Source organism: Nicotiana tomentosiformis, chromosome 3 (assembly GCF_000390325.3).
Source record: "Nicotiana tomentosiformis chromosome 3, ASM39032v3, whole genome shotgun sequence".
NCBI lineage: Eukaryota > Viridiplantae > Streptophyta > Magnoliopsida > Solanales > Solanaceae > Nicotiana > Nicotiana tomentosiformis.
In genome coordinates, this window is record NC_090814.1 from 151089998 (window position 1) to 151111534 (window position 21537).

The following is a 21537-nucleotide window of genomic DNA, read 5'->3' on the forward strand; positions in this document are numbered from 1 at the left end:
ATATAAGAGTGCATATAATACTCTTTTTGAAAAAAGATCACATTAGAATATTTGAATTAGAGAAAAATTAGCATTACCCTAAGATGAAACCATCAGTAGCACCGCGACCACATGTTTGAAAAGGCAGAGAAGCAACGAAGGATTTGGGGTTTTCTTTTTGGACGCGTGTAAAATAAATTAGAGGTGCATATAATACTCCTCGTGAAAGAAGATCATATTCTTCTGCTCCAATAAAGTATTGATTGTAAGTTTTACACATTGATAATATAAAGTATTGATATCAGGGGATCATTTTAATCAAGTACAGCAATTTCTAGAGAAATTCTTCAGTCGTTAATGCACACGATCTTCAGGCATAATTAAATTGATAGAATTTATATTTTTATATTGTCATTAAAACTAAATACTAGATTAATTACCCCCCCCCCCCCCCCCCATATTTTAAAAACCTTTCTATGATCTTAATCTCATAAAGGCCTTCCCACAAAATCAAATCTAAATTTGCAATTGTAAGTAGTAAATTTGTATTTGGTGTTCACACCAAACTAATAAATGTATGACACTTATTTGAACATGAACTTATATAACTTAGTTATGGTTAATTAATATAATTTGTATTATTAAATTGTTTAACTGTAATAAAATAATATAATTTGATGTTAATATCGGGTATGAATAAATATCTACCGTAAATTATTAGCAATAGAGTGTTATAGTATGCATGCAGCTGTACAACTATGCATGACAACTGAATTGCTCGGAGAAAATGACACTGTATAACCGCTCTCAAAATATTAATCGAATATATATATATATACAAAAATTATATATTTTTTCGGCTACCAAATATAAATAGTTTATGGCACGGGCTAAAGTGATAATATTCCAATTGCTTGTGCGTTGAGTAATCGAGTAAACAAGCAAAATGATACGCGGTTAACAGAATGAGGTGGAACGAGGATACATTAATTGGCAATTGCTCCAAAAAAAAAGTGAATGTCATACAATTAGAAAAAATAATAGAAACTCACACAATTAAAAGATACTGTAGTATTATAGATAGTCGCAGTATTGCGCTGCTGATATTAGTTTTGCGTCTGCCAAAGTAGGAAATTAGTTAACTAAACTACACACTAATATTTGGTTTACTTTCTCTTTTTTAGTCATAAAATAAAGTCAACTTTGATTCGGTTTGACATACACCGTCACATTCTATGTAATTGCTAGCACGCATAACTCGGTGCATTTTCAATTTTACTTTTAGAAAAAAGTTATTTATTTCCTGTTTATTTTTGTAAAAGATTTAATAGAGGAGGTGGAGAGACTCAACTAAATAAACCACTAAAATTTATAATATTTCGAATTATAATTATTTGTCCACCATTATGCTCGCATGGAAGATTTACACCACACTTATATATACATAATATATGTTTTTATATACTTTTTTTCCCTTGATCGTAATTAATATTACATAATTTTATTTTATGAAATTATTTAATCATGATAAATTAATATAACTTTGATAATAAGTTTTTACCTTGCTGCTACTAGCGGGTTAATTTGTTTTGTGGCTTTTAAAAAAAATGTTTTTAGTTTTATAAAGTTTATTTTTGCACATAAAAAAATTATATTTTACACATAACATATCTAAAAAAATTATTTTATTAATTTTAAAATTATAAAGGCACGTGAGTACAGAAGAGAAAAAAAAAAGGAAAAGGAAGATTCTTCAGTGAAGTTTGACTTTTTCAGCCCAAAAGGTTATTTTTCCAGTGTCTTTTTTCTTTTCCGAAAAAGATTTCTACCACTTGCAGAGGGAAAAGCCAAAAAGGGGAAAAAGGAAAAAGAAAAAAAGAAGAAGATTTGACTGACGTAATATAATCATTTTTTTTATCATTGCCAACTTGGATAACAAGCTTGTCTGCGCGTCACATACAACCCCCCAAATTACATAAACACAGCGCAGTGAATTGAAGTTAGTTCCGTTCCGTTCTCTGTAATTTTTGTCTTCATCTGCTGATCTGTTTTTGCTGATTGATTGATTGGCGTAAAAAGGTAAACTCATGGCGGCTCTATTATCTTCAAGTCCTTTTCATCCCAGTTAACTCAATTCTGTAATTTTCTTAATAATGTTTTTTTATTATATAACGTGATGGCGCTAATTAATGAGATGTATTTTGTTGTACAAGCATAATTATTTTATTCATGTGTTTCAGGGGAGAATTGTTTAATCGCGGAGAGACAAAAAATGGGGTTTCTTATCGATTGGCGTTTTTATGGATTCCGCGTTGGAGTGATTTGACGACAGTTGGTTTTTATCGAGAATAGTGTGTTCTTCTCCTCCTCATATATTATCTGTGGTACAGTAAAAGGTTTGCTTATCTAAATATTTTGGATTCCTAATTTGGAATTTTTGTGTGGAGACTCATTTTCAGGTTTTATTAAATCGGATAACTCCCGATTTAGGGTTTCTGTTGCATGTTAATGGGCTGTTGATGTAATTCGAATTATCCTGCTATTGATTGTTGAGAGATCAAGGATTTTCCTTTAATCAGTGAAGATCTTGTGTGGTCAACTTGTTAAGGGATTTTGGATCAGAGTCAAAATTTTAAGGGATATTTGGGATCAGGAATTGGATATGAGCTTTGTTAGGGACTGAGATTATAGAAATGAGAGGCGCAGAAGGTCTGTTTTGTCGATGGATAGGACATTCCTTGATCTGGTAGGGTTGCTGAAATCGTGGATCCCTCAGCGGGAGTCTTCTGCTAACGTGTCGAGGGATTTTTGGATGCCCGACCACAGCTGTAGGGTGTGTTATGAGTGTGATTCTTTGTTCACATTGTTTAACCGTAGGCATCACTGTCGACTTTGTGGACGTGTTTTCTGTGCCAAGTGCACATCTAACTCCGTTCCTGCACCATCCCGTGAGCCAAGGTCAGTACAAGAGGAGTGTGAAAAGGTCAGGGTCTGTCATTTCTGCTTCAAGCAATGGGAGCAAGGTTTTAATCATGCTATTCGCAACCTGGATTCCAGTACTTTCCTTTCCGCAACTAGTTTTATCAGCATCAAATCTAGTGGAACTGGTGACAGTAGTAGCATTACCATTACTTCAGTGCCACACTCTTCTGTGCTTAGTCCACGCCAAGCAGCAGTAATGGAATCTTCTTTGGAGAGGCTAAGTGTTGCTACAGAAAAAGGGAGCAGTGATCCTGCTGATACAGGGGTCCGAGATCTGTCTACAAACCAATTTTCATTTTGCACAATAAGGTTCTTCTCTCACATCTTTACTGACTTGTCACATTTGGAAGTTGCATTATTTGTTATTTCTTTGTTTTCAAATGTATATGGGTAGATTGCCCTAACGGTGTAGGCATCTTTTTGAGTGCTAGATAGTGAATCAGGTAGGTTGGCCCTATTAGCGATATTTGTGATCACCCTCAAGCTTGGTCCTCTCTGTCGGACTTGGTTCTGTGATTTTCCTCGATGCCAAAAGTTACATTAATTAAACCCATAATTGAAACTTTTTCCCTTCTAAAGTAATGGAAAAGAAAAGTAGAAATACCATGCACTTTAGGCGGAAAATCTCCAACAACTAACGGCAGAAGCGTTTTTGTGAAAAAGCTACATGCTGAAGTTTGTTTCCTGGTCAAGGGCCTTATGGAGGCATATATTTGTCATTGCAATCCCTTGGTTTACCAAGCAGCAACTAGTCAGAGGAAATCTGATGTATGCTTAAATGCAACTTGCAAGATATTTATCCAGTGATAGTACCTGACCAATCTCCAATGACCCTAATAAAGAACTGGCCGAATAGCGAAGTAAAGGAGAATTAGTCTGTTTTCACTTCCACGGTTATTCTTTCGTTCCTCGAATTGTCTGAGCTCATGAGTCCAGACCTGAAATAGGAAACTCAGCTCCACTTTTCTAGTGATTTGACTACTGTTGGGTTTGATTGAGAATAATGCTTTTCCCTCATAGTGTCTGCGGTATAAAAGGTTTGCTTTTCTAAAACCAATTCCAGCTCCACTTGTCTAATTGAGAATGTTTTGATTTTTAAAGTTTGATTTGCTCTATTTGACTGCCCTTCTTGCTACTTGTGGTCGTACAAGTATTTCACTTCAGTTAACTGCTTCTTGTTATATTCTGGAATCAGGAGTGATGATGAAGATGATGAGTATGGTGTTTACCAGTTAAATTCCCAAGGAAAGTTTTATCCTCAGACTAATGACTACTATGGTCATGTTCACTATGATGACATTGATACGGACTATGGATCACGTAAAGTTCATCCTAATGGGGAAGCTGTTGATGAAAAAAGTGTGAACAGCTTGTCCTTGCAGAACAATTTTGATTCCCAAGCTTCTGAAGAAGTGCCGCAGATAGTAAAACAGGATATTAGTGATGAATGTGAAACTTCATCATCCCTATATGCTGCGCAAGATGTTAATCCGGAACCTGTAGATTTTGAAAGCAGTGGAATTCTGTGGCTCCCACCTGAACCAGAAGACGAAGAAGATGAACGGGACGGACTGTTGTTTGATGATGATGATGATGATGGAGACACTGCAGGAGAGTGGGGATATTTGCATACATCAAGCAGTTTTGGAAGTGGTGAGTATAGAGGTAGGGACAGATCAACTGAAGGGCAAAAGAAAGCAGTCAAGAATGTTGTTGATGGCCACTTCAGGGCTTTAGTATCCCAGCTTATGCAGGTTGAAAAACTTGCCATTGGTGAGGAAGATGACAAAGAGAGTTGGTTGGAGATTATTACATCCCTATCATGGGAAGCTGCCACACATTTGAAGCCAGATACAAGCAAAGGTGGGGGAATGGACCCTGGGGGATATGTAAAGGTGAAGTGTGTTGCATCTGGGCGTCGTAGTAACAGGTGAACAAGTAAAGTTTTTCATTTTGGTCCACCATGTTTCTCAGCTCTTTGTTCAATTCTTGCCTCTTATATTACATTGAAGCTAACATTAGCAGCAACACAATGTCTGAAACTGGAGAGTAGGAGCTTTTTTTTGGGGTCATGTATCTGCATGCACAGTCTCTCAGTATCTGTCTGTTTCCCCTTCTCTCTGTTCCCCCCGGCCCTCCCTCACTCCCTCTCTGTGTGGGAGGCATTTGTGTCTCCGTATGTTTCTTTTTATCTTGTGAGATACTTTTGCTTTTCCTCATTAAAACTTTCAATTGTTTGCCCTCAACCAATATTTGATGAACCGGTTGTAGCATTACAATGAGTAAAGAAGCTGTCAAACTCAAAATCGATTTGGTTTTTTCCTATGATTAACTTGTCTTATGGCAGCTTTTGCTTGCTTGCGGCAATGTTCTTGCTTCTTCTTCTTGTGTTATGTCTGCGCTTCTTCACTTCATTTTGTTGTTGCATACATTTTTAGACATATCTTCTCTCAACTGACCACATTTCCCTTAAATAGTGCTGTGGTGAAAGGGGTTGTCTGCAAGAAAAATGTGGCTCATCGACGAATGACATCAAAAATAGAGAAGCCCCGCATATTAATCCTTGAAGGCGCTCTTGAGTACCAGCGCGTCTCCAACCTCTTATCAAGTTTCGATACATTGTTGCAGCAGGTTTTGAAGATTTTGCCTTTTCTTCCAAGACTTGTACAGAATAGTGTTAAGCTCTTGTGCTTATAGATATTTATTGCTATTCAGGAAATGGATCATCTGAAGATGGCTGTTGCTAAAATTGATGCGCACAATCCAGATGTCCTTCTGGTGGAAAAATCTGTTTCTCGCTATGCACAAGAGTACCTCTTGGAAAAAGACATATCACTTGTCCTAAATATCAAAAAGCCAGTTCTGGAGCGTATAGCTCGCTGCACTGGTGGTCAAATAGTTCCTTCAATAGACCAACTTTCATCTCAAAAGTTAGGATACTGTGACATGTTTCACGTTGAGAAGTTTCTAGAAGAACATGGTACAGCTGGAGAGAGTGGAAAGAAACTGGTAAAGACGCTGATGTACTTTGAAGGCTGTCCAAAGCCACTGGGATGCACCGTAAGTTTCTTATAATTTACAAGAACAATAAGAACATAGGTAGAAGTATATATTGACTTGCTATGATCTAAACAGTTACGTGAAATCTACTTTTTTAAAATGACCATGTCTCAGGTATTACTCCGTGGTGCAAATGGGGATGAGTTGAAGAAAGTGAAACGTGTGGTTCAATATTCTATTTTTGCTGCTTATCATTTGGCTTTAGAAACATCCTTTCTTGCTGATGAAGGAGCCTCTCTTCCTGAACTTCCTTTGAATTCTCCGATAACAGTTGCACTGCCAGATAAACCATCAACGTTCGACAGATCCATCTCAACTATTCCTGGTTTTACGATTCCTGCCAGTGAAAAAACTCAAGGGCCGCTATCTGGTAGTGAGCCACAAAGGTCAAAGAGTGTTCCGGCAACAGACCTGGTCAAGGCTGCCAGCATTTGTGCTCAGAAAATGTGTGCCTCAGAGTTTCCAGGCTTTTGTACCACTAAAAGCACACTTTCTTCCTTATGCAATCCCTTTCTTTATAGTGAGTCTCACAGAAGTATTATGGATATGATGGAGTGTTCTCGGGCAAAGGCATCAGTAGTCAACGATGTCCAAGATACCCAAGGATACAAGTTACTTTCTACTGGTTTTGGTCCTTCACAGGAAGTTGAACAAGACTTTTTGTCACAGAATGTTCAAAATGATTTCAATGCTATGGATGTGAACCAAAGTGGTTCGCAACTAGATGGGAAAAATGTTCCTGATGAACTGAATTCATCAAAGGAAGAGTTTCCGCCGTCTCCATCTGACAATCAAAGCATTTTAGTTTCCTTGTCATCCCGGTGTGTTTGGAAGGGAACTGTCTGTGAAAGGTCTCATCTCTTTCGGATTAAATACTATGGGAACTTTGATAAGCCGTTGGGTCGTTTTCTACGAGACCATTTGTTTGATCACGTAATTTCTCCCCCTCCCTTTCCTTATGTTAGTAACATTACTGATATGCTTAAGGTGACTGAAAGGATCTTCACTAATTTTTTTCTCTTCAATATGTATTCTCAGAGTTACAGGTGCCGTTCATGTGAGATGCCTTCAGAAGCTCATGTTCAGTGTTATACTCACCGACAGGGTACTCTAACTATTTCTGTTAAAAAGCTGATGGAAATTCTTTTGCCTGGTGAAAAGGAAGGAAAAATATGGATGTGGCACAGGTGCCTTAGATGTCCACGGGATAATAAGGGCTTTCCTCCAGCAACTCGAAGAGTAGTGATGTCTGATGCTGCTTGGGGCTTGTCCTTCGGGAAGTTTCTAGAACTTAGTTTTTCAAACCATGCAGCTGCAAGTAGGGTGGCAAGCTGTGGTCATTCATTACATAGAGATTGTCTTCGCTTTTACGGGTATGGTCTTACTCTCTTGGTAGTATGAAGCACTTCACATCAGGAGTGTTGCAATCATCTGCTCTCCTTCTGGGTCATGCATAATATTCAATATGTTGGCATGATTTTCTGGTGTTAATAGTGAAATCATGTTTGACCAAGCTATGATGATAATAAATATGTATTCAGTGGGATCTGACAGGAAAACATTAATGCCTTTAGTAGTTGAGTATGTTTTGCAATATTCATGTTGGAACTTTTGCAGCTTTGGGAAGATGGTTGCTTGCTTTCGCTATGCATCCATTGATGTTCACTCAGTATACCTTCCTCCCTCAAAACTGGATTTCTACTATGAGAATCAGGAATGGATACGACAAGAAGTTAATGAGGTGCGAAGAATGTGGCTTTGGATTTTTAGTAGCTGCTATCTGATCTCATCCTGTACTGACTTAATGGTTTAATAAGCAGGTCATTGGCCGAGCTGAACTTTTGTTTTCTGATGTTCTGAATGCAATTCGGGTTTTGGTGGAGAAAAGATCTGGGAGACAACTTAACAGACGTCAGATTGCTGATTTGGAAGGGATGTTGCAGAAGGAGAAAGAAGAATTTGAGGTATGGATCAGTCAATTGGACTTGTGAATAGTGTTCGGTGATCACTAATTGACCACTGTGTAGCCTACGTGGTCCTGCAGACATTATTAATTTATTCTCTCTCCCTACCTCCACCTCTCTGTGTTTGTTGGATGTTTACTACTAGAAATTGCACTTGAGTCTTCCACTTGTTTTCTCTTTAGTTGAGCTATCAGTGACCTCTCTGACAAATAGGACTCTTTAGAATTGCCTGTGTCGGTTTGGTTGCGGGTTTATAACCTTGTCGTGCTTGTGGAAGACAAACTGTAGTGAAATTGTCTTCTCTGCTGTCGATTTGTCTACTAACACTGGTTTGACGCATCAAATAATGTATTGCTTGCAGTTGTTGTTAAACATTTGCATGATTGTTGAACTTAATATGTGTATCATGATCTTAATGACCGGTAAATTAACAGTTAAACTGAAATTCTCATGGGGCTTAGTATCGATGTTATTTAAAAGATATTTCTAATTTGTTTTTAATATTAGCAGGAATCCCTCCAGAGAGTTCTTATTAAGGAAGTGAAAAAGGGGCAGTCTGTTGATATTTTGGAGATTAATAGATTGAGAAGACAGCTTCTTTTTCAATCTTATGTTTGGGACCATCGTCTAGTATATGCAGCCAGTTTGGATGAAAAGACTCATTGGATTAATGGAGATGTCGCCTCTTCGGAACCTGAGAAACCGTTGGTTTGTAATGATAAGTTCAGTGATCTAGATAATCCTGCTGATTCAAGCAAATATCCTAATAACTCTGATTCTGCAAATTTCGAGGCTGGTGGAAAGGCGGATGAAGGAAAAAGTGTTAGCCAAAACAGTCATGTGGATTCTGTTCATCAAGAATCGGTGGTTGGTTTTGATGCTAATTGTGCAATAGAAAAACCACCTGGTCTTCCTGTTGCAACAAAAAGTTTCTGCGTAACACATCCTGCAGAATCCATATTACAGGGGCGTAGAGCACTATCCGATGGGCATTTCCCGAACATGGAGAGTTTGTCAGATACTCTTGAGGCAGCCTGGACTGGTGAAACAACTTCCGCTGTCGGAATGCTGAAGGGTGGTATGGCGGATACTTTGACAACTGGAGTGGCAGAAAAAGTAAATACTGAAGACCATGGGGATGAAGAGAGTGGAACTAAGATGTCTCAATCTCCTCCTCTATTATCCTCTAAAGGCTCTGAAAATATGGAAGACTCTGGGAGCTGGTTAGGTATGCCTTTTATTAGCTTCTATAGGACACTGAACAAAAGCTTTTTACCAAGTGCTCAGAAATTGGATCCACTTGTTGGATATAATCCAGTATACGTTTCTTCATTTCGAGAGTCAGATGCCCGAAGTGGTGCAAGATTGCTTCTGCCAGTTGGGGTTAATGATACTGTTATACCAGTGTATGATGATGAGCCCACTAGTATTATATCTTATGCACTAGTGTCACATGATTATCATGCTCAACTATCTGATGAGCTTGAGAAATCTAAGGATGCTACTTTGGACTCAAACTTTGCAATTCAGTCACTGGAATCCGGTAATATGCAGTCCCCTCAATCAATTGACGAAATGGTTTTAGAATCCTACAGAAGTCTTGGATCTGTGGATGAGAGTATCTTGTCCTTGTCCATCAGTCGCAGCTCTTTGGATTTGGATCCACTCTCATACGGAAAGACACTGCATGCTAGAGTTTCTTTTGCAGATGATGGATTGGTAGGGAAAGTGAAGTACACAGTGACTTGTTATTATGCAAAGCGCTTTGAAGCCTTGAGGAGGATATGTTGTCCATCGGAGATGGAGTTCATAAGATCTCTTAGCCGCTGTAAGAAGTGGGGAGCCCAAGGAGGCAAGAGCAACGTTTTCTTTGCTAAAACTTTAGATGAACGATTTATTATCAAGCAAGTGACTAAGACAGAGCTGGAATCTTTTATGAAATTTGCTCCTGAATATTTTAAATATCTTTCTGAATCAATTAGCTCAGGGAGTCCAACTTGCTTGGCAAAAGTTGTGGGGATCTATCAGGTATTTATTATTAGTTGACTACTTCAGCTTCCCAAATTTGTGATTAAGATTTATAAAGCTCTTTGTGACAAAACTTGCAATACTAACAATGACCTGATTGCTTTGAATCTAGGTTTCTTTTTACTATTATTATTATTTGGATAAAATAAGTAGTGAATTTAGAATTTATTCGTGAGGCAAAGATGAGTTTTTCTTTGGGTAAATAGGGTAGATAATATGGATTCCTGATTTATGGGGTGTGAGATTAGTATTTACTTTCTTTATCATCTACTAACTCTAAAGGTAGATGAAATGGGGTAGATAATATGGATGCCTGATTAAAAACATGGCCTTTTTGGTGAATGGACCATAAAGCATGGATTGCATATTTGCTGCTGCAGGGAACAATCTTTGATTTGCAAATGGTTACTAAAATAACAAGTTCTTCATTGTTCCTCTGCTATTTTGGCTAGTCACAGGATTGCTATTGTGGAATTTATTTTCTTATCAGGCCATTTAGTGTATTTATTTCTTTGTTTGTGTGAAGGTGTCGTCAAAGCATCTTAAAGGAGGAAAGGAATCTAAAATGGATGTGCTTGTTATGGAGAACCTTCTATTTGGGAGGAACTTGACGAGGCTTTATGACCTGAAAGGTTCTGCGAGGTCTCGTTACAATCCCGACTCCAGTGGAAGCAACAAAGTCTTGCTGGATCAGAACTTGATTGAAGCAATGCCAACTTCACCTATTTTTGTGGGAAACAAAGCAAAAAGACTTTTGGAGCGAGCTGTCTGGAATGACACTGCTTTTCTTGCCGTAAGTTTGTGATGTTCTATGCTTAGATACAATGAATTTACTGTCAACTACTATGCACCAATTGTGGTTGGATCATGTAACAGTTACCTATCTGTCATGGTCCGTCAAAAGTTTCATATTGCAGTTGATTGAAGCATTTCCAACCAGTGAGATTCTAATATCAATTCAGAACAAGTAGTTTTTATACGGCACTAGGATTTGGTGTGGGAGGAAGAGGGAGGGGGAAAAAGCACCTTCCTTAACCTTAAGGAGTTGATCTGTGATTGGTGGGTTTTTTATCTTGTGGGGGGGGGGGAGGAGGTTGAGACTGAACCAACATTATCATTCCTTCCTCCCCATTTCCGACGCCCAAAACTAAATAAATAAATAAGATTATGACGGGAATAAAGAGTTTATTTGGGATTCAGTGTCCCTCCTCCAAACTCTTCTATTACGCATAAAGATTAAGTTGGGGATGTTATTTTGACCTCTGCTTTCCCTCCAAATAAGGATTCAGATGTCTGCCTTTCACAAAGGCCTTCATCTTCGTCCCACCTAAGGCTCAGTTATGGTGTGAAGAAAAATCAGTCCTGCAAAAACAATATCCTCGGAAGCAAATCAGTCCTGCAAAAAGAAAGTGCAGAACTTGAAGGAAAGTGCTAATTCTCCTTCCCTTTCAAATAAAGACATACAATAAAGTTTACTACTTTCCTATTTTGCTTTGATTTTCTCCAGAAATATATATACTTTTTTGACATCCAAATGAAGACCATTATGCTATTATATATGTTACCATTCTTATAAGCAGCATACAAGTTTACTTTCTAGCAAATTCTTCCTGTGGTCAGGATTAGTGAGGTTTGGACTAACTGAGTTAATTATCTTTGCAGTCAGTTGATGTGATGGATTACTCACTATTGGTCGGGGTTGATGAAGAGAAGCATGAGCTTGTTCTTGGGATTATTGACTTCATGAGACAATATACGTGGGATAAGCACCTGGAGACATGGGTTAAGGCCTCTGGGATCCTTGGTGGACCCAAAAATGAGTCGCCCACTATAATCTCACCTAAGCAGTACAAAAAGAGGTTTCGCAAGGCCATGACCACCTACTTTCTCATGGTCCCAGATCAATGGTCACCACCGTCTATCATTCCCAGTAAATCACAGACTGATTTATGTGAAGAAGAGAACATGCAAGGTGGATGATCTGCCGGGTGATTTTGTAAAATCTGTTTGTATATTGAGCACATAATTGGGTTTCTTGCATTGGGATCCCAGCTTCATACATCTCCCATATTTTCGATTCCCATTCTTTTGGAACGCAGTTCCAGTTGCATTCTCCCTAAAGTGGGAGAACACATGATTTCTTGTCAGAGCACTTTGGAAGAGGCTTGTATTTCAGTGAAAGTCTCTGTTGCATAGAATTTAGGTGGCCCTCCGTGGAAATATTTTTGTAAATCTTTTTCTTTTCATTAAAATTTTCTTTGGGTGTAAAATCCAAGGTATACATGAGTTCCGAAGGATCATTGGCAATATTATACAATGCATGATTTTGGAGCAGTTTAGCTGGTGTAGTTTCAAGTGTATCGCGATTCTTTCCTCTCTGTAATTTTTGTATTGTGATTTTGAAAAGTGAATCTTTTTACCTATCTTCCCGTTGGTTTGATCTCCATTTTGACTGTATATTCTTTGAATAGAAAACACAATTAGTGGCATTAACCTTTTAGAAGCTGGACTTCAATTTCTTCAATTGTAGCGCCATTACATATCTCATACTTAAATTCGTAACTGAGGCTTGTAAATCTGGAGTCTTACCCAACTCAGTTTATTTATTCTGTTTAGTAACTAGCGAGTACCAAAGAGAAATTGAAACAAAAACAATGGGTTGAAATGGGAAAATTAATTCTCATTCGGACTTGTTTACACCATACTATTAGAACAACTGAACCTGAAACAAACTTTATTGTGTTATTGTCAGAAGTATGAAACTGCTGATATAGGATGAGAATGAGTTGAGAATTCACAAGAATCTAATTGAACTCAGCAGAATCAGCTACATGAAGCCAACATATTTGAAGGAGCTCTATGATTTCTTCATCTCTGCATATTTTACACAAGCACGAGTCATAATAAATAACTTATACTATATCCTTTCATTACTACACGTAAAATATTATTATTATAGTTACGTACCTTGAATTAGAAGAAAACCTTGGCAATTGCTGGCAATAACGAGGACCTTCATCATATCCTTCACAAGTGATCTCTCCATTCGCGTCTCTGTAACAAACTATGCCCGTTGACCGATCTTCAAATACCTATCAAAGGGAATTAATTAGTAAAATTGTTAACTCCGTCTGGTATGACTTGAAGCCAGCTAGGTGGACTCAAGGGGTTCACTCGAATCCACTTCTTCAAAACTTATATAAATTTTTTTTTTTTTTTTTTTGCATATATAGAATTCCCTCGTTAGAATTTCGCCTACAAAGGATGAGTAGGAAAACCTTAAGCTTTTTGTTGGAAGATGATCGGATCTGAAGATGACTACTGGTATCTCTAGCTAATTTGATTGAAGGATTGTGATTGCTTGAACGCACCAACACTCTTTGTGAAGGCCTTTCCTTTTTTGTTGAAGATGATTTCCAAACTAGGAAAGGAACCAAAGGAAAGTGTCTCACAGCCATTAATCTTGATGACAAACAAACAAACAAACAAACAAAAATAATGGAGGAAGGAAGAGAAGATAAATTATAAATGAAATGCTGTTAGAGAAGTACTGGCCATGTTGTATTAGTACTATTAATAAAATAATAATCAATGATTTGGTGCTAAAGCTTGTTTTGTATTTATAAGCTAAAGCAGATGATAAGTTTTATGGGAAACTAATATTTGGTGTCTTGTCATAATGCATAATCAAAGTATAGGTTTAAGGGGGAGTGGGTCCTTTTAGCATTATCTTCAAACTATTAATGTTGGTGACTGAGTCATTTGGACGGTTATTAAAAAAAAAAAAATTCTATTTGATTGATTTGTTGGTGGGTCTCTCATTTTCTCAATGTGATAAGGTATACTATGTTTGTTTCAATTTTCACGAAAACTAAAATAAGAAAGAAGACTATTTGTACCTTTTTCTTCTATTCTATTCTAAAGAATGTTCAAGTATGGAGCTAAATCAAATACTTTAGAGAAATGACAACTTTTCTTCTTTTCTTTTTCATTCAATGACTAGTTTGTGCTCTTTATTCCCTAATGAAGCAAGATTAAGATTTAGTTTCTCACTAATTTGTTTTTTTATCTGTTTCAATTTTTTGCGATATGTTAAAACACTACATCTTCTAGTACTGTTTCCTCATTATTAGAAATGCACTTTATCTAATGTCTATCCGTGTACTAGCACTAAAAATTAATTACTAGCTTAATAATTATTTCGTGGTTTTTCTTGTGCCTGACTGATAATTGCAAGGTGAATAGTAGATAGTCGGGTTTCCCTTAAAATAAATTCAATTTTGTTTAATATCTCAATGTAGTTACTTGCATCATTTATTTTCTCAGAAAAGAAAATGAAGTCAAAAGCAAAAATTGAGTATGAACTAATGCACTATTTAACTCTATTATTATTCTTTTTTGGCTTCTCGTGCTTTCAGAGGCCAATTACGACTTTACATTATTCATAAGTGTTGTTCGATTGAATGAGGAAAACGATTTGATTTTACTTACATACATCATAAATATAATAAGATTTACACTTAATTTGATATAGTAAGACGCTGATTCAACGAGCCATTTGGTACATTGAGAAAGATTAAATAAATTACTTAAAAACTTTCATAAGCTACATGGTTTGGATCAATCAGAAGAAGAAAAAAAACTTCATTGCTTTTGAATGCTACTCCCCAGGTATTAAATCTCCTTTATGTTTATTACCTTCATTTGATAGAAAAGTTATATATTTGTTTGTATAATAATGTTATTGGTTTGCAGCAAATACTTAAAGTCTTCAATAATAAATCTAGGAGAGTGATATTGTATGTCTTCATCTTTGATATATAAGTGACAGCAAATAGCAGTATATCCCATTTCATTTGTTAATTTTAGTCTTTGTTTATAGCTCCGTGACGAGACTTTGAAGTAGATTTGATCTTACCTTAATATTCTAAAATGTTCACTTCCCTTTTGTTAATCTCTAAAAAAATCCACAAGCAATATTTGTAACTTTGAGTATTTACCACTGAAATCATTATTCAATTTAATATTTCAGTTAGTCACCTGATCTTGACGTAGAGGCGGAGCTAAATTCAACTTACAGATTTGGTAAAAATCAGCAGCTTTAATTCAGACCTGAATTTGTGTTTAAACATTTATTTAATAAATAAAAATAATTTATTAAAAATTTAATAAATAATTTTTTAAAGAATTCAGAACCAATAAACTTAAAATCTTGAATTCGATTTTATCTTAGATGAACGATCCGTTGTCATTCTCAATCAAGAAAAGAAATAATCCCTTTATCTCAAATTATCTGTCATATTTCTCTTTTACACGGCCCTTAAGAAATGTTAATTTGAAAGATTTTTGATTAATTTATCCTTATTTATGTCTTAAGATATAATCTCTATTCATTGAATACTTATTCTATTATTATGTATTATTTTCATCTTCAACAATAATTACTACTAAAGATAAAATAAGATTAAAAAAATAATTTTGTCTTAAACTTCTAAAATAATAAATAATCTGAGACAATTATTTTTTAATATCAAGAAAGATAATTTGAGAGTAACTAGAAACAGAGTGCCAGCTCATCCTCTAAACTGGAAAGCGGTGACAAGAACCAAGGGGGAGCCCGACATTCTCTTCAACTTTTGGTTACTAAAACAGTACTCTTGCAGTTTTAGTATTTAGGTGAACGTACTAAACATTATCACGTGGAATTGGATTAATCTTAATATTAATATTTACACCTAATGAGGCATTCCTCAAAGACAGACAAAAGTTTTGCTTGGCACTAGGGTTACAAAGCATTCATTACAAACCTTTAATTATTCATTCTTAGGGGCATGAGCCCACCCTACAAACGGGCTTCAATAACATTATCAATAACCTTAAAAGAAGCCTCCCAACTTTTCACACATTAAAAAAATAATTAACTCTGTATACATCATAGAAAGTTTTTTATATTATCAATATATTTTAATATGTTGTAACATATAATTTGTCTTATTTTCTACTTTATTGTTTTACTTCTTTTAAATTATTGGATGTAGTTATTTTTAAATGATCTCACAGTAAAAAAAACAATTATACTGTTAAAATTTTTAACACTTTTGAATTATTGGTACTAAATTATTATTTATATATTTTAAATAAATTTTTAAGATAAATATAAAGTTTAAATCAAAATTTACTTAAAAACAAGTTCACATGATGAACTTTTATAGTATCAGATTAAGTAAACCAAAAATAAAGACATGATAACCTGAAAATATAACAATAACCTATTATAGTTAATTAAAGTACCATGGTGGAGCAAAAATTTTCATAGCTTGTTTTGATGGTTGTTGTTTATTGTTTCATAATGTATCATATTGTATTATACTATATTATTTTAATAAATATAATGTTTGGATAGATTGTGTCATTTTTTGTTATTTCATAATGTCATACACCATGAATTTTGAGAAAAAAGTAAAGTACGAGGTATAACTATTATGAAAAGGGTAGATAATAATTAAGAACAAAAGCGAATAAAATATAACGACGCAACCATATCAAATTAGCCGTTACAGCTTTTCATCATGACGAAACACAGATTTAATAATATAATATATATACTCTCTCAATTTAAATTTATGTGAATCTATTTGACTGGTGATACAAAATGAGACACATATATTTTGTGTGACTATAAATTATTGCATCAAGATAAATTATTTTTAAATATGGAAATGAGTCATTCTTTTTTACACGGATTAAAAAAATATATTCACATAAATTGAAACGAATGAAATAATAAATATTTAAAAAAATCAGAATAATTATAATATTTAAAATAACAATACAAAATAATACTGTAACAACTAACAACCATTCAAACAAGCTGTTAGATGACCATTATGTATAATTTATCCTTAAATAAAGTATGCATGATTTGATAATCCATCCATTTTGGCAACTTTGACGAACTTTTCTCGTCTCCCAAAGCACCTCCTATTTCTTTAAGTACAATTTGTTTGTTTTCTTCCTTGTCCTCACTAGAAACTCGGACTATAACACTGTTGTTTCATTTTCCCTTCAGTTGAAGCAGCTGAAAGTGTGAACCCATCGTATTTGTATTATTGTATATGGTTTGTCCTCACCTGCCAGTCCATTTGCATGTTATGGCAAATTTTGAACAGTGCTTCTGAATCTGCTTCCTCTAGCTTTGGCAAGAGTTATTACTGTTCCCTATTTCAGCAAACTCACTTTTTTTCTTTAGCAATCACATCTTTCTACTCTACACCAATCTTTAATATTGGCAAAAACATATAAAATTTCTTTCTAAAATTCCACTGCTAAAATATAGTCCATACTTCAGCTGGCATTTATGGATCTTAACTACTGTGAACCTCCATCTCTGTTTCCATCTCAAGGGGTAAAACTGTTGCTTTTATGTTCTTGAATAATTTTATCTATATGTTTTTTTTGTTGCTGATTCTTGTTTTTTTTAAAAAAAAAAATACTAGGAAGCAACATTAGAAGGGAAAAATGGGAACCCATTCTTGGATAATTTTCCTGACCCACTTTGCAAACTTAATCTAAAGGAGACTTCTGATTTTGTAAAGTCATTGCCAACAGCAAGCAATAATGGAGTTGAAAGCAGAGGCGTTTTAAGGAAGGAGGGAGGAGTAAGTTCAGTGACAAGGAGGAATATGGATGCTCCATCAACACCGGGTCGACCCATTTTCAGCTTTAGTGTTGGGAATTTTTCAAGAAAGAATTTTCCTTCAAAATGGGATGATGCAGAGAAATGGCTTGTTAATGGAAGCCCTGCTTCTCATCATCAACATTATGGCTTAAAGCCAACGTTAGAATCTTCAAAATTGTCAAAGCATTGTAATAATGGGTTCAAGCTAAAAGAAGCTGAAGATGTGTTTGCAGAAAAAAACAGAGTTATAGATGAAAAGGTTTCAAAAGTGGCTTCAGATTTTCAGGTTTCTTTACCTTTAAACCATCACCATATTTCTGCCGGAGCTTCCAATACTGTTTCTACTGCAACAGATGTTTTTCTAAAAGGTAAAAAAACCTGCTTTTTACCTTTCGCTTTACTACCCATTGTAGTTATATTTCTTCTAGTATTATTTTTGAGAAAAAATTAGTGGTAACTTTAATTTTGTACCATCAATTTAGACGTTTAAAAGCTTAATCTAGTTAAATCCCATGCTATACACCAATTTTGCACTATGGCTCCATTTTGGACAATATTTGGTTAAAGTTGAAGAGCCTTTAGAAGTTAAAATTGTGTTTGGACATGAATTTGACTTGATAAAAATGTTGAAATTTTGTGAGTGAAAACCGAATGTTCACTTGAAATACTCCTCAAACCAGTATTCAACTTCAATTTCACTGTTTCAAGTTGAAATAATGGACAAAATTGTAATACGAAACATTGATTTACATTTTGGTAAAATTTAGGACTGATAAAAGGAAACAACTTTATGAATATTACAGTGGATGTTGAAGAAAATCCAATGGTCTTGTAATTGCAGATAAGTTCACAAATGAGGTGGAATCTATTTATCCCAAATTTAGGTACTTAGAACCTACAAAAGAAGGATTTTTGTTTGGAAATGGGGCAGGAAAATCTATGAATGAAGCAACAACAGAGGTAATTAATAAGGTTAAACACAGAGATATTGGGACAGAAATGACTCCAATTGGCAGCTCTACTACTTCAAGATGTCACACTCCATTCAAGAGCCCGTCACCTGCTCGACACAATACCCCTGCCGATAGATCTGGACCATTGGCTTTACCAAGTTCTGGTTCTGATAGCACAGTTGATATTATGAAATTGCAAGAGTGTCATTTAGCAAAATTGCAGTTCGGGACACAATTTGACTCTGTTACGACTAACTGGAGTTCGAGGGAAGAAGAGGAGGAGGACATATCGAAGAGTTTGAGACATTTTGAGATAAATAATGAATGCAGAAAGAGTGTCTCAGAGTCCAAAATGCGTTCATGGGAAGAAGAAGAGAAGAATAAATGCTGCCTCAGGTGAGTGAATTTTTCTGTGCCAACTTCTCTTTTAATTTGTACTTAAGAGTGTACAAGTTATAAATTTTATTTGAGTTGCAGGTATCAAAGAGAAGAAGCAAAAATTCAGGCCTGGATAAACCTCCAAAATGCAAAAGCAGAAGCTCAATCAAAAAAACTTGAGGTATTAATTTATATCTTACTCTTCTTTAACTTTTGGGCAATGCCATAGAATTTCAATGCTAGAGCTGCTTTCATTACCTTTGCTTTGCTCCAATATAGACATTGTTTGAGTATATTAAGTTTTTATAGCCATACAAGAGTAACTAGAGGTGGAAAATATGAAGTTGTGCTGGTCTGATTGATTATTGTTCATTTGAAATTCTTTCTTATCCTACAATTTGTCACAACCCAAAATCCATAGTATATACTGTCTGTTTTGGCCTAACACACCTCACGAATGTATTCCTTATGCTACTCCACGTCGACTCGAAAATCGCACCATACCACATGAACTTGTACTCAATCTTATATAGCACTTTACTTCTCTCTTTTTTTGATGTGGAATTTGCCTAAATATGCACCTCTTCTTCAAAAAGCTTGCCGGTCTGAAAGTTTACTAGGCCTCTTCTTGGGCTTCAAATAGAAGAATATAACTAAATACAGTTCCCAAAGAGTAGCTGTGCAATGTTGACGAGCTGGGAAGAATTTATCAGTCTTGTGTTGTCTTCATACACATCGAGCCACTTACTCTTGCTTCGTGGTTCAACATATATCGTATTGAGTGTTTTCTCCTCTTTGCCCTATGCACTGCTTATAATTTTAATCTTTTCACATGCAAGAAGGAATACAATAGCAGATTAGTCAGCATTAACACATTTATTTATATCTTCATGCATGACAACTTGGTTCTGGAAGTTGCAAACCCATGTGAAGATAAGATTTTGTGGTGTTACCTCGAGCTTTAGGATTTCATGCTTGATAAAGTAATTAAATATTCCTCGTTCATTGTACTGTTACTAGTTCTAAATTCAAATATTGGCCTGTGTTCCCCCTTTACCTTCTTGATTCCCTAAAAAATGCCGGTCAACTAATCTCTTAAACTAAAAATAGCTGGCGGGTTTATAATTTATGTATAACCGCGTATAATCTATGTATACCGGCTAGAAAAAGTAAACATTAAATCTGGCTGGCTATTTGTGTTCTAACGTAGCATTTGGTTCCACTTCAGGTGAAAATCCAGAGGATGAGATCAAATCTGGAAGAGAAATTAATGAAAAGGATGGCGGTTGTTCATCGAAAAGCTGAAGAATGGAGAACTACAGCTCAGATTCAACACAAGGAACAAATAGAAAAGGTAGCTGACCAAGCACGGAAGATGATGTTGACAAGGCAAAGCTCACATTTATCTGCTCAAACTTCGTGTGGTTGTTTGCCATGTCGTAACCATCATATTTAATTCTAATCGGGCAGGAAAGTTCAAAGAGATTGACTCTCATGTATTCCTATGAGTTAAGCATGTAAAATTCAGTGATTCTTCAGAGAAGCTAAATGAGATCAATATTTTTACGGGCAAAACATGTCTTCTAACTGATAAAAGAAGCTAGTATACCATTAGGGCAACTCCACAATTAGCACAGATCAGTACTGTTAAAATGGTTTAATTGGCATGATGATGGAATTTCGATATTCAACACCATTCAGTATTCGGAACTCATCCCTTCCAACCAAGTTAATTTTGCATCGCGTGGGATAAATTAAAGGGGCAATGCTCCTAAAGTTTGAACTCGAGAAGTTTGTTTGTTTAAGGGTGAAAGAATTTCATCCATCTACGCTCCTTAGTTGTGATGAATACTCGTTGCATTGTAGAATGTGGTGAAAATCTTGGTAACAATTACAGATTTGAATATATCTTAAAGTAAGGTCTTTCTCCACCCTTTAGGCAACTTTTACAATTGAAGCTATCTTAAAACTAAGGTGTTTAATCTTGATTATCTAACGTGTCTACACATCAAAGTTTGGAAGCAACAAGAACCAATTTTTTATTTGCTAGATATATTGCAAAACTTAAAGGTCCTTTGACCTGAATGGACCACAGTTTTCCGAGATTATAGAATTATAATAATGTAGCTGTCAACTAAGGCTCCAGCGATCAGACTGTTGAAATCTGTCCAAACTACCAGTTTCGATGTAGTATTAGAAAACGAAATATAGGATGTTGGTTGCTTGTCTGCTTGTTATTAATTTTGATTTAATTTGCTATAATATAAACGAATATTTATACTATCAGTTTTAGATTACCTAAAAGATAAATATAAGTAATTGTCATAATAAGTTCAGTTAATAACATGGAAAATACACATGCAACATACTATAACATGTGAAATAGCACTAATAATGCATGTAAATATTGCTTACACTGTCAACAAATTAAATTCATTAAATTTACTACATTCATAAGTTGGACCACGTTCAACTGCTACAGAAACTCTGGGTTTTCGTGCATAGCTTCTCATTA

At 35.4% G+C, this 21537-nt stretch overlaps 3 protein-coding genes across 5 annotated transcripts; 2 read left to right on the plus strand and 1 right to left on the minus strand.

The window, feature by feature from the left end:
- Positions 1–1901: 1901 nt before the first annotated feature.
- Positions 1902–12436, plus strand: LOC104092480 (1-phosphatidylinositol-3-phosphate 5-kinase FAB1B-like). 2 transcript variants are annotated; one of them, XM_009598089.4, is made up of 12 exons: positions 1902–2058; positions 2220–3270; positions 4157–4891; positions 5439–5592; positions 5677–6021; positions 6136–6954; positions 7060–7394; positions 7639–7762; positions 7842–7985; positions 8493–10013; positions 10540–10806; positions 11676–12436. In XM_009598089.4, the coding sequence occupies exons 2-12, from the start codon at positions 2702–2704 to the stop codon at positions 11991–11993; spliced, it is 5331 nt and encodes a 1776-aa protein (XP_009596384.1). In that variant the 5' UTR covers positions 1902–2058; positions 2220–2701; the 3' UTR covers positions 11994–12436. The 2 variants fall into 2 exon arrangements, with proteins under 2 accessions (XP_009596384.1, XP_009596386.1); XM_009598091.4 differs by having other exon boundaries at positions 8496–10013.
- A 232-nt stretch (positions 12437–12668) lies between these two features.
- On the minus strand, positions 12669–13647 carry LOC104092481 (uncharacterized). Its single transcript, XM_009598092.3, has 3 exons — positions 13292–13647; positions 12981–13105; positions 12669–12887 (listed from the first exon to the last, which is right to left on the minus strand). Exons 1-3 carry the CDS (start codon positions 13469–13471, stop codon positions 12818–12820), a joined length of 375 nt encoding a protein of 124 aa, XP_009596387.1. The 5' UTR covers positions 13472–13647; the 3' UTR covers positions 12669–12817.
- A 3315-nt stretch (positions 13648–16962) lies between these two features.
- LOC104092483 (uncharacterized) lies at positions 16963–20597 on the plus strand. Of its 2 annotated transcripts, none has more exons than XM_009598093.4 (5): positions 16963–17418; positions 17510–18059; positions 18533–19040; positions 19122–19203; positions 20251–20597. In XM_009598093.4, the coding sequence occupies exons 1-5, from the start codon at positions 17371–17373 to the stop codon at positions 20476–20478; spliced, it is 1416 nt and encodes a 471-aa protein (XP_009596388.1). In that variant the 5' UTR covers positions 16963–17370; the 3' UTR covers positions 20479–20597. The 2 variants fall into 2 exon arrangements, with proteins under 2 accessions (XP_009596388.1, XP_033511064.1); XM_033655173.2 differs by having other exon boundaries at positions 16964–17418; positions 17622–18059.
- Positions 20598–21537: the final 940 nt, after the last annotated feature.